This window comes from Vulpes vulpes, chromosome 10 (genome assembly GCF_048418805.1).
Source record: "Vulpes vulpes isolate BD-2025 chromosome 10, VulVul3, whole genome shotgun sequence".
NCBI classification, from domain to species: Eukaryota; Metazoa; Chordata; class Mammalia; order Carnivora; family Canidae; genus Vulpes; species Vulpes vulpes.
Window position 1 is genome coordinate 57167488 of NC_132789.1, and position 13914 is coordinate 57181401.

Genomic DNA, 13914 nt, shown 5'->3' on the forward strand with positions numbered 1-13914 from the left:
ATCACATCATTTACAGTAATCTAAAATAATAATCTACTATTAAATAATATTCATATAATTAAGTACTATGTAGCCATTAAAGATTTTTTATTCACTGTTCATTATACATTGACTTTTAAAAATAGGTTATAAAAGATTGTATGACTCTACTTTTATAAAATTTCATATGTAAGACAAATACACATGAACAAACTTAGTAAAGAGGCCACCAAACTATTAAAAGTGGTTGCCTCTAGAAGGTAGAATTTTACTTATTACATTCTTCTGTATTGTTTAAATATGCCCCCACTGATATGCATGATTTTTACAGTAAAAAAAAAAAAATCTATTTACATTTTGGAAAAAAATGTAAATTTTTAAAGTGATCTTTTCAATCTATGTTACTTAGTATAATGACATAACCATCTATGATAAAATAGAGTCAAAATATATTTTAGGAATCCAATTCAAAATCCTGAAAAAGTACAAAAATGTTAACATTTCATACATAGCACTATATATTACTCACTGTCTCTTGAACTTCAGCAACTTCTGAATATGGCAAGATCTAAAAAAAAAATAAATTTTCTCAGGAGTGATTTAATGTCAAACACTTGAATCTGAATTTAGAGAGCACCCACAGTGTATCAAATGAATTAAGTGGTGCATTAATCTTTTAAGAAGTAGCAAAAAAAAAAAAAAAGGCAATAATATGTTTACACTGGAAACTCAATTCTTTAAAACAATAACAGCAACACAAAAACCTCTGAGGAGAAGTTCCCATCAATCTGCCAATCTGTGAAGTTGTCTCGGGCATAGTCTGAGGCTTCTTCACAGTTCTTATCCTCCCTGCATGTATATTTAATTCTATCAGCCATTTCCCCACGTAAACTTTCTCCTCTGTTTCTAAAGTACTCGACTCCTCTGGCTTCCATTCTCCTGTTTTCCTGGCTCCACTTTGTCTTCTCTTCTAGTAAGTGAGTGGCCATAAGCAATGTTCAGTCCTCAACTACTTGTTTTTTCTCTACCTGCTCCTTCCCCGCAGACTGTGCTCATGCTCAAATCTTATCTATCAACTTTATTCAGATGACTTCCAAGCTTCTCCTTTAGATCCACCCTATCTCTAACTTCACCCCAAAACATTGCCACTTGCATGATTCAGACATTACGGCAAATTAACTTCTGGTTCTAAAAGTCTATAAACAAAGGAAGGGCTGGCTCTAAGCTGGTTTTAGAAAAGCATCTTTAAGTCAAAAACAGCAATCTGTAGTTTCCCTCAGTAACCAGTTTCCATGCCAATTTGCCGGAGTTTTTCAATGGTAGCATCTTATTTTCACTGAGACCTAAACCCTCGAGTCACCTGAGACTCTTCCCCCATCCCCAACATCTCAAGAAGTCATTAAGTTTAGATGATTTTTACCTAGACAATGTCTACCTCACATCTGGACCTTTCTTTCAATTCCCATTAATATTTCCTAGGCCAGATTCACATCACCTCATTTCTCATCTCCCTTTCAATAGATGTCCCTGCACTAAGTCACATCTCATTCATTCATTTACTATGCTAGGTACTGGAATTCAAAAACATAAAGACATGGTCCCTACTGCCAACAAGATTGGAGACTATATGTACTGTATAGTAATTTATGTGACATTAAGGTAAGTTATCTCCAATCTACCCAGTATTACTCAATTCTTCAAGCTGGCCCCATCATTAGCATATTACTGAACTCTGAGATTTTCTTCTCTGTGAATACATAATTATAAATGTTACAATTTTCCAGAATAATTGTAGGCTTAATAATGATTTACGTGAGTGTACTTTATAGGCTTTTTTTTTTTACTTTTTTTTTTTTTACTTTATAGGCTTTTAAAAAAGCAGTATGTAGACATACGGCATAATTACTTAGTAGTGCAACAAATGATAAAGACTAAGAAAAAAAACCAACATCTTAATTTACCAAGTTAATTCCATAAACTATCACATTCACCATGTTAGTCCTCCACTTAAAAACATTTGATAGTACCCATTCTTTAGAAAATAAGCCCCAAATCCTAACATTTAAATTGTCTACAGCATTGACTGTCTACAGCATTCATGCCACAGAGGTGTTCTGATGCCCCATAAGATAGCTTTGCAACTCTAAAATTCCACTTACCTAAATTCTCTGTCTAGTAAAATTGATTATGCTCAGAGTGAGCTGCAATTTTTTCCCTTTGTTTTTGCTTCCCTGTTCAATAGCTTGAAAGTTCCCTGACCTTGAAGGCTCAAGTCAAATTGCCAATTCTGCTACCACAGTTCAAGCTAAAACTCTGACTTCCTAACATCAGTTCTCTGGTAATACATAATTAGTTATCTCATAGTATTTTCTCTATTGCTATCACAAATAAGTAAAACAATGAATTTTTATTTAACTTTTCCCTAATTTTACAATGGTCTAGTACAATGCTATCAAATAGAACTCCCTGTGATGATGGAAATAGTGTATATCTAAACTATCCAATACGGCAGCTAGCTGCGGATAGCTGTTAAATTACTGAAATGTGCTAGTGAAACCTGAGGAGTTGAATTTATTTAATTTAAATGTAAATTAGTCGTAAGTGCCTACAGTATAAAACATTTCAAGTCTAGCCAAACTTACCTCTCCCCAGCTCAACCTAACCGACCACTCTTTAGGATTTGCCACCACTGATCACTCCTTTTCTCAAAACTCTTTCTCCTTCCCCAATTTCCAAGCTATTTTCTCTCTCTTCTTCCCTCTCCTTGCTTGGCTCCCATCTTCCCCTTCTGCCTCTGCCCCCCAGGTTGCATCCTAGAATATCTTTTGTACCCATTCAACATGTTTTCCCCAGATGATTCCATTGACTTAACTTTGAAATGGGCTCTATTCACTAACAGCTCCCCAAATTAGTTGTCCACCTTAACTCTTCTGAGCTCCAGCTTCTTAAAGGTCTCCCAATCATCCTCCTGCTGCACTCCTTCTTATCTCAGATAAAATATCACATCTTTGGTGAGGGATTTCCTGGCCTCCCACACCAGGTATCTCAGAAGGATACTACATGTGTTGTCACTGCATTCATCTCTTCTCAGGCAGAACTGTAGGGGATTGCCCACAGAGTTCCATGTGGAACAGTTCCACGGACAGTGCCCCTGCAGTTCCACGGACAGTGCCCCTGCACTGCACCATCATGTTGCTTTCTGAGGAAGTGAAAAACCCTAACTCACCTTCCCCCCCAACCTCAACACGTACAGCCTAACCATCATAGACGGCCTAACAGAGCTGCAAGCTCCACACTGGCTCTTATCCTTTAGGATTCTGTTCAAAAGTACCTTCAACAGGGGCGCTTGGGTGGCTCAGTCAGTTAAGTGTCTGACTCTTGATTTCGGCTCAGATCATTTCAGGGTCCTGAGATGGAGCCCTACGTGGGCTCACACTGGGCGTGGAGCCTCCTTAAGATTCTTTCTCTCCCTCTGCCCCACCCCCTAGTCTAAAAAAAATAAAGTAACTTCACCAGAAGACTTCCATAGTATTCCCAGAAAATAGCAACAGCCCCTGTATTCTGACGTTCTCTAGAATGAATGTAAAGTATATTCATATTTTCTTCCACTATTAGTCTCTGGCTATCATATGCCAAAATTCCTTTGTTACGAATTCCCTTTTTTCTTAAATAATTTTGTCCTTCATAAATAACACTGTTACAAATTCACCACCTATTTTTCATAATGGAGCTTCTGGTAATGGTGGTCTCTTGCCATGATGAAAACAACTTCCTCCATCAAGGACTTCATATACAAGGGAAGTTCAAAATCGATTATGTCAGCTGTAACTACGGTTAATACACCTGGTGAGACAGCTGGTGAGGTATGTGGTTATGAAATAAGAAAAAAGTGAACTATCCATTAAAAGGACTAAATCCACATGACCTTGGCCTTTGAATTAATCAATATTCTCCTCTATATCTGACCTAACCATCCATAGTCACCTGATAACCACAACAGAAACCATGTAATCATATCACAATCATGCCAGGTTAGATATGACAACTGATTAGAGGAGACAGCTCATATACATCAATATTTCAGTGTATGATGCTTAATCTTATGACCTACTTAAATGACTTTGCTTTTCAGTCTGAAATAAAAGTTTATTTGGAATTTCATTTTGGCCAATTCCTTACATAGATACATAAGCCCACATTCTATATTGAATCATGACCAGGATCTTAATAAAGACATAAGGACTGTATAACAAATACTTTCTTTCCTTCTAGAGTTCTATTTCTGACAAATTACTGATTAGCATATTATGTTGTTAAGTATCAAGCCACAGGAAAGACTGCTAATAATATTATGGAAGCGTCAACTTCCATGACTCATAATTATATCTACCACACATAAAAATGCAATTAGCAACTGTTCTTCATGTCTCAGCAACTATATACTGCCTAAATGCCAAAATATTCACCCAAGATAGAAAAATCAAAATTAGTTAAAGGAGAACAAGGTTTGAGTTAAATACAATAGATCACGTATCACATACTTTTCAAAGTATACATAATATTAGGTAATGCACATAAAATTTTTAAAAGGCTGGGTATGACATAGATCAATTTATAATATAAAAACATTGGCCTTTACATTCAATGACAAGAATAATAAAATATGAGTGTGTGTATTTAAATCCTAACATGGACCGCTGATTAGCTACGTGATCTTAGAAAAATTACTAATTCCTTCAGAGGCTCAATTTCTTCAGAAACAGAGTAATATCTTCCTCCCAGTACGTTGGAGGAGATTAATGAGAAAGTGTATGAGAGACAGAGCCAAGATCAGAACATATAGCAAGTTTGCAAAAATAAGAGTTTTTTCTCTATATACTAATAAAGTAACCCAAAAATGGAAAGTGCAAATTCTAAAAATCTAGAGAAAAAAAGCAAAACCCAAAAGGGACATATTTTCTGATCAGCTAACACCACCCTATGGGTGTTAATTTCCTTCTACTTAGATTACACAACTCCACGCTAACTTGTTCCCTGGGCTAACTGCCTCTATTTCTATAGTTCTCAACTTTGGCTGTGCATTAAAATCAGCAAGAAGACTTTTAAAAAGTACTGATGTCTGTATCTCACCCTCTCAGATTCTAATTCAATTGAACAGGGGTACATACAACCTGAGCAATGGATTTTTTCAAGACCCCTCAGAGATAAATCTACAATGTTCAGCTAGTTGTCCCTGCAGTATTCCATAATTCTGCCAAGATCACTTTCCCAAATCACAACACTAAACAGGTTGTTTCTTGGCTCCAAAAAAAAAAAAAAAGAAAAAATTCAGAGGTTTGACATTACCTTAAAAACAAAAATTCCAGGGCAGCCCCGGGGGCTCAGCGGTTTAGCGCCGCCTTCGGCAGGGGGTGTGATCCTGGAGACCCGGGATCGAGTCCCACATCAGGTTCCCTACATGGAGCCTACTTCTCCCTCTGCCTGTGTCTCTGCCTATCTCTCTGTCTGTCATGAATAAATAAATAAAATCTTAAAAAAAAAAAATTCCAACCTGTATATTCTGATTGTAACTTGGTTGAGATGCAGTATGGAAAAATAATTAAAGCTTGGCCTATGGAGCCAAAATGTATCCCAGTTCTGCCACTTACTAGCTATATGACCCTGAGACACTTATCTGTATTCTCTGCTAGTAAATGAGGGTTGTAATACTATCTCATAGGTTTGTTAGAAAATTACATAAGTTTACATGCAAAGCACCTGAAATAGCTTCTAGCATTTGACAGAAATTTACCAAATGTTAGTTGCTATTCATTTCTTGTAGTTTTACTTTCTACCAATTACCCTAAGCAGCAAACAATAATGCCTGTGAGAACTAAAACCAAGTACAAGGTACCATGTGCATAAATGTGCTCTGTGAAGGTAGGTTAATTTTCTAAACTCAATAAATGTTTGACCAAAAGTATAATTAAACTTTATGTGTATCCACACACACAAATTCATTTCCCCTCTCATGCTTTTTTTTTTCTTTTTTTTTTGCACCATTGCTGTTGTTTTCACTATATTAAACTTAGTAAGGTGACTTGTGAAGTAGTCTTAAGTTAATGAAAACCTACTAAGGTGATCAGAGGTCTGGATAAAAATTCCTTAACTGCTCTCTTAAACAGCTGAACAAGTGGAGGTTTTCTTGAACCTATAATCAAATTTTATCTTCATGTATCTCTAACATGCTAAAATTCTAATCCTTCACATTCTAATCTGAGGTTTGATGGACTTTCACTTTATTTTCTACAAAAACAAGAAGAAATTTAAGACTCTTAATGGACATAATCTTAATTAAAAGTTAAATGTAAGAGGGGTGCCTGGGTGGCTCAGTTGGTTAAGAGTCTGCCTTTGGCTCAGGTCATGATCCTGGGGTTTTGGGGAAGAGCCTTACCTTACATGGGCTCCCTGCTCAGAGGTGAGTCTGCTTCTCCCTCTACCCTTCCCCCTGGTTGTAGACTCATGCTCTCTCTCAAATAAATAAATAAAATCTTTTTTTTTTTTTAATAGAGTTAAGCATAGAGCAGTGGCTTTAATGGTATTCTGCTTATAAAAGCACCTGCATGTCTTAAGGCTTAAGAGAAACAGCAAGTAAAAATGTTCTTGAAAAATCTTTCATTTAAAACCTGAATGATTGCATTATTTATGGATATTAAATAATAAAATTTTGAAGGCAGTTTTCCTCAAGTCTACTTTAGCAAAACAAATAACTTTCTATTGAATAAATGACAATCTATTTACTTGGGAGTTGTGTGAGTTCTACTTTTGACTTTTAAACTATGGGCATGTCACAGCTGCCACATATCTTAATAGGAATGAACTGTTAAACAGTCCTGCTGTTCGTTCTGCCACCACCTCAGTCATTCTACATATAGAGAATGCAAAGCCAAAAAGAAAGTTACTGATTTCTTATACAAATGAAAACTGAGTTATTTGCTAGTGAAATAACTAATACTGTCTCTGAACCTATCCTTGAAGATGGATGGATAGCAAACAACCTTAGATCAGAAAGATAGTACAGTACCACACATGGAGGAAAGGGGTAAGGGTAAGAGGGAAAGTTGTAAGTCATCTTTCTGTGCCTTTTTCTCAGTAATACTGGACAGATCATTGCCCATCCTGTCTTCACTACCAGGATAGAACATGATTTATTACCAACTAGAAAACATTAAACACAGTTCTAAACACTTTATTTTTATTTATTTTTTAATTTTAATTTAATTTTTATTTTTTAAACACTTTATTTTTAAACTGTAGGTGGCTCAGTAGGTTAAACATCCAACTTGATCTCAGCTTAGGTCTTGAACTCAGGTTTGTGAGTTCAAGCCTCATGTTGGGCTCCACTACTTAAAAATAAATAAATAAATTAGAATTAGGACTGCACGTGTGTCCAGTTGTGGTATGCAAAAACTATAAGCACAGGCAAAGAGGTTGACCCCTATCTCTCACTACCCTTTTCCCCAAATGAACTAAGTGATTACAACTAGGGAGGCAGCTTGTGGCTGTGAGCTATGCCCAGAGAAAATATACAGAAAAGTTCTCTAAGAAACAGAATATATTGGTTGGAGAACAAATGAAAAATGATGAAGCAATGATTTTAACAAGAGATTCTCTTCTCTAAGACATATATTCCCTTTATCAAACCAAAAGAGTCTCCAGGCTCTTTCCATTCTTAGGACAGTATCAATCAGACAAAGCAATTAATATTCCCAAAAGAATATCATTTCCAAGGAAGCATAAATTCATAAAAATAATATCCTAAGGTCCAAATACTATGAAATAAAATAAAGTGAAGAATCTCAGCTAGAGAGAAAATTAGCGAGCCAAACCCAATGAAAACTTAAAATAACCATAATAAATATGCTCAAAAAGGTATGAGAGACTACTGTAAAAAATGAAGTATGACCAAACATTCACATGAATGAATGAAAACAATAATACTGGGTATAAAATATTATGATTAAACAAAGTATACAGCAGGTTTGAACAGCAAGACAAATAAAATAGCAGGAAGAGTGATGAAGGAATTCAATAAGAGGGGATACTGAAAAGATGGAAAACATGAGAGATAAAAGAGAAGCAAAAGTGCCACATCCCCCAAACAGGAGAGCCCTAAAGAGGACATGATGGATTCTACAAAGTAGCAAAATAATAAATCTTAAAAATTTTTGAAAATTACACAAAATGGATGAATTTCTAGAAAAATAAAAAAGGCCATTAACACTTCACCAACTCTCACCTGCAGACATACATACACAAAAACCACAGGCCTAACTGTATAAGGATTGGAAAGAAAGAAACTATTATTTGCAGATGATGTGAATCAGACAAAATATTATAACTCACAAAGACAAAATAAGTATGCATTCAACCAATATTTGTAAATGTCAAAATGAAAACAGAAACAAAATAAAAACAAATCTCCTTGAAAGATACAGATCATAATAATCCTAGGTACAATTTTGTAATAAAGTTTTATCTTGATCATCACTCCCTCATTCCTGAAGGGAAGGCCCTATCACTTCTTCTTTTTACCCTGCCTCCACCTCCATCACTTTCTGGATCCCTCTTTTCATATTAGGAAGTTGTAAATTATTCTTCCTTAAAATGTTAGTTGATAACGGCTTCATTGAAGAATTTGCAAACTTTTGGTCTCCAGATCCCTTCACTATCCCAGAAATCACTGAAGACTCCAAAGAGCTGCTGTTTAAAGTGGATTATACCTACTGATATTTGCCCTATTGTAAATTAAAAATGGAAATTCACTATCTCAGCCAGGTGATTAAAGTCAACATCAGAAATGACAAGTCAGGTTAATAGTATATACCTTTGACAATGATGTGACAAAATGGCATTTCACCTTTGTGGTCTCCTCCCCAAACCCATAAGGACCAGTCTAATCAGAGAAAAACAGACAAATTTCAATTGAGGGACATTGTGCAAAATATCTAACCAGTACTCTGCAAAATTGTCAAGCTCATCAGAAACAAGGAAATCATAGCCAAAAGGACTCAAAGGAGACATGACTACTAAATGTGGTATTCCATATGGGATTCTGAATAGAAAAGGACAATATGTAAAACTAAAGAAATCTGAGTCAAGTATGGACTTTAGTTAAAAATGTATCAACCTAGATTCATTAATTATATCAAATGTACCATAAATGAGTTAGTAAAGGGAAAATTGAGTACTAAGTACATGAGAACTTCGTAACTTTTCTCTATGCCAAAAACTATTCTAAAAAATAAATTTTGAGTAAAAAAAACACTGCTTAGGAAAAAAATTAAGCTAAGAAAACTTGAAAACACAAGCACATACTCTTATTAGCCAGCAGACCGACATCATCATTACATACAGTCTCTGGAAAAGTACACTGTACATTCATGAGAGAATGAGAAAAAGGGCAAATAACATCAAATACCATTATATTACTAATATATATATATATATATTTTTTACCTCACAGACTCTCTGAAAGGGTCTTGAGGAATTCCATAGTCCTGTGAACATACTTGGAAAAGCTCTGCAAGCATAATGGAAATACAAAATATTTCTGGCTTAGAAGTACTGTGCTGATGTACTGTGTAAATCACTGGCTATTTTTCAAAACTAACTCTTTTTCCATCTCTTTTAGAGTTTATTAGAGTTTGTTATATATCTGCAAATTTTTTACATTATATTATTCAAGTTTCTAATAAGAACATTTAACAAGTCAAAAAAAAGAAGCTACAATAAGATAGAATCTAAGTACCTATACAATACGAAATAACTAAGTGATATTTTCCCACTTGGGAAATTCAAACATTACAAATACTTAAGTACTATTAACTTGTAACATTCATAAGTTAAAGAAGATAAAGTATAAGATATACTTGTAAAATTGTTTTCCTTTTAAAAAATATCTCCCTTTAGTAGAAAGTTCAGTAAAGTTGTAAAATGCAAAAAGATTAATGGTCTAGAAGACAAAATATAGGCAGGTTAGTTTTGGTAAAAGGAAGGGACTAGTCACAGTTATTCTCTCCAGCCCTCATTTTTGTAAGCTAGTTAGGATATTAATTTATACAACCTTAGTGAATTAACATATCTAGGCAATGATCATCAATGGCTGCTATTATCACAAGAAGGGAGACAGATATTATATGCCTCCTAATAATAATACCCAACACCCTCAATGAAGTATACTTGTCAAAAAAAATTGAACCTGAATCTGAGCAAGCCTCTAACTCTAATGATCAACCTGCAAGAAGCATAAGTGACTAAGGAACATATTAAATAATCACCATGGGGTAAAATCCAGATGATGAGAAATTCTACAAGACAAACTACCTTATTTATTCACTTCAATAAACTGAAAAGAAAAAATTAAAAACAGATGCAAGACAGATTTAAAAGATTAAAAAGACCTCAATGACTTATCAACCAAGGCCAACATAAGGATTACAAAAAATAATATTTATAAGATAATCAAGGAAGTTTAAGCATTGACAAAAGAATTACTCATTTTTAGGATACCATTTTTAGGATATGGTATTTATGGTTCAAGTTTAAAAGAAAAATCTTAATATTTTAGAGATATTGACTGAAATATCTACAAAAAAAGGGGGGGTGTGGGATAAGAAGGTAGGACTACAGATAATAGAAGACCGACCTGAACTGATAATTGCTGAAGGCAAGTGACAGGTACATGATGATTCACTACACTAGTCCATCTTTTGAAAAACACATTTGAAATTTTCCATAATAAAAAGTTCAAGAAAGATAACATCATTCTTAAATGTGATTAAAATATAAATTCTTAGAGTTACCAAGCAGCTATTAGAGCTATTTTAATATGACAGAATCAGTATGTAGGTACATTGGTGACTAAAATTCCTAGTTAATACTTTATGTAAGAAGATCTCTGCAACCTAAGAATTTACACAACTGAGGACCTCAATCTAACTGGCACTTCCACAGGTAAGATGCTCCACTAGACCAAATATTGGATCACTCAGCTGTAGGGCCCACTCCCCTAGACTGGGATGCACCAGGGGTTATTACTATGACTATGGTAGGCAGAAGAATGGCCTCCCATCCTGATCCTGTGAATGTTACCTCGCGTGGTAAAAGGGAGTTTGCAGATGTGATTAAGTTAAGGACCTTGAGATAGGGCAGTTATCCTGAAGACAAGAGAGGGCCCAACATAATCCCCAGTGTCTTTAAAAGAGGGAGGCAAGATCAAAGTGAGCAGTGGGAGATGTGACCACAAAAGAGGTGATGGGAGGAGTAAAGGGACATAAGCTAATGCATGAATGCAACTTTTAAACACTGATAAGGAAATAAGTTCTCCTCTCAGAGGCTCCAGAAGGAACACATCATCTTGCTTTTAGATTTCTTATATCCAGAACTATAAGATAATAAATTTGTGGTTTAAGCCACCAAATTTCTGTTAACTTGTTACAGCGGCAATAGGAAACTAGTCTAATGACAACAGTGAAATTTAACAGAGAAGCCTTTTCAAGTTCAAACATAATGATTTAAGCGGTCTTTGACACTCTATGCTATCTATCATATGTTCAATTCAGAGGCTGGATGATGAGCTGCTGGGGGATACTATAGATAGAATTCTTACATTAGGTAAATCATTAGACTAAATAAATGATCTCTAAGTTTCCTACAAAGGCGAAGGATGAAAAGTAGTCAAAGGACTTGGACATTTTCAAAAGGCTTTTATTTCCTTCTTCCCCCTTTGTTAAAGGGAAAGAAAAGAGAACAGCCTCTCTCAAGTATTTAAACATTTGCAAAACACATAATAAGCTGGTCTTAAAGGACAAATGTTAGATAAGAGGATGTGCCAAATTTGGTGACCCTCAAACTCTGAGGCCCATTTATTATAGATTAGACAAGAGATTTCACAGTCCTTCTCCGTACATTCCTGCTTTCCATGGAGGGAGTATCTAATAAGAACAAAAAAGTGCCATTATACAAGAATATTTTGGAATTTTAAGAAATTAGCATATGGATAATTTATAATTAGACTTGAATGCATACATGTCTCAAAGACCAATTATTAGGAAACTTGTATACTAAAATACTGTTGCTAAAAAAATTATCACTAAGAACACAAAACTAATCAAATCCATAACAACGAAGTTAAGCTAATAATATTTATAAAAGGAATAAGAATTGCAACATTTAAAACTCTGATCCACTCAAAATAATACTTGATGCTACCAAACACTGGGGCAATTCCATTAACTTGCATGCCCAAATATACAAGCTATACAATGTTGCCAAATATTATATATAGTAGTCACAGTTCTTAGATTAGGATTTAAAGCTCTCAGTAAAGTCTAATAACATACCAATTTTACATTATGAATACCAAAGCACAGTAATCCTGAAAAACTCATCTAGTTTAAGTGTGTAAAAAGAAAAGTTTCGGGAAGTTGGATAATCTCTAGGCCCATTAGGAAGATATTCATTTACTACATTCTAAGAATTACTGAACTAAATCATCTTTGCATTCCTTCCATTTCAGAAATCCTTGATTCAAAGTACCCAATTTACATTAGAATCTTAAGAAAGATTACTTCAAGTGAGAAGATTCATACATATTTTAAAAACTGTATTCTTTTCTGAAAAGTCATTTATATAAAACATTTTTAATACAACAAAAGATTTTTACCTGTTAATAGACTTCTAAAGAAAGTTTCTTCTGGCAACAGAAATAATATATAAGATATTCAAAAGATATAATGACTTTCCCAAAGGTGAAAAACATTCAATTTTTTTAATCTAAAAAAATATTTCACAGTCTACCTCAATCTATTAATAAAAATTTAACTCAAGCTTTTCTTAGTGGTTAATTTCTAAATCTAAGTTCTGGACTTTTACAAAATATCAAAAGACACATATTAAATATATATTTGTGTCCCTAAAATAGATTAGTTCCAGGTACAGAGATTCAATCCATATTTTTCAGTATATACTGCCTAAGACAAAACTACCATAAAAATTGAACTATACACAAGTAGAATAACGAATGAGTCAAAGAATTTTTTAAAAATAGAGAAAGTAGGGTTGTGTGGGTGGCTTTGTCAAGTTAAATGTCTGACTTTTGATTTCAGCTTAGGTCTTGATCTCAGGGTCATGACTTCAAGCCCCAGGTTGGGCTCCACATTGGGTGTGGAACCTACTTAAAAGAAGAATAGAAAAAGTAATCCTCTATGGAAAAAGAATATTAATTTTTTTAAAGAATTTATTTATTTATTCATGAGAGACAGAGAGAGAGGCAGAGACACAGGAAGAGGGAGAAGCAGGCTCCATGGAGGGAGCAAAAGCAGTCTTTCAACCACTGAGCCACCCAGGCATTGCAGAAGAATATTAAATCAATGGACACTAATAGTCATACTGAATCCAAGCTTTCACAACCTTACATCCAGACCACTACAATAGTCTCTTAATATCTTTTGCTCTTCCTAATAATTTTATATCTTGCTTCCAGATTCATCTATCTACATAAAATATTCAATGACATACCATGACTTACACAATCAAGTTTAAAATCCTAGGTCTGGTACTCAAAACTTTCTACAATTTTGGTCTCTCTCTGACTCATAAATTATTATTCCTATAAATAATACTACTTTGCAATATACCTTAATTTTTCTAATTCATTTGTCCCTTAGAAAAAAAACCCATAAGCAATTAATTCTCCCATTTAGCTTTGCCTCTTTTTATTCTCCCTTCCTAGAATGCTCTCCTTGCTCATTTTCAATCCTATGTTCACCATTTACCTGTGCTAGTCAAAGTTTTCATTCTCTTTAAGAAAACTTTTCTAACTACCCCAGTGTATAACAACCACCCACTTTTCACAGCTTGTAAACTATGCCTTGTTTATGTCCATCATTTAAC

At 34.5% G+C, this 13914-nt stretch overlaps 1 protein-coding gene across 9 annotated transcripts in view; it reads right to left on the bottom strand.

Annotated features, from left to right (window-relative positions):
• The window catches only part of OSBPL8 (oxysterol binding protein like 8), a 145995-nt gene that overhangs the window by 88690 nt on the left and 43391 nt on the right, over positions 1–13914 (bottom strand). For 5 of the 9 annotated variants that reach the window (XM_072724426.1, XM_072724419.1, XM_072724425.1 and 2 more), the window contains exon 3: positions 509–547. The exons of the other annotated variants lie outside the window; for them this stretch is intronic. Coding sequence is in view for 3 of the 5 variants with exons in the window: in XM_072724419.1 (XP_072580520.1) it covers positions 509–547 (39 nt within the window). In the remaining 2 variants the exon portion in view is untranslated. The remainder of the gene's footprint in view (positions 1–508; positions 548–13914) is intronic. 9 annotated transcript variants of the gene reach the window in all.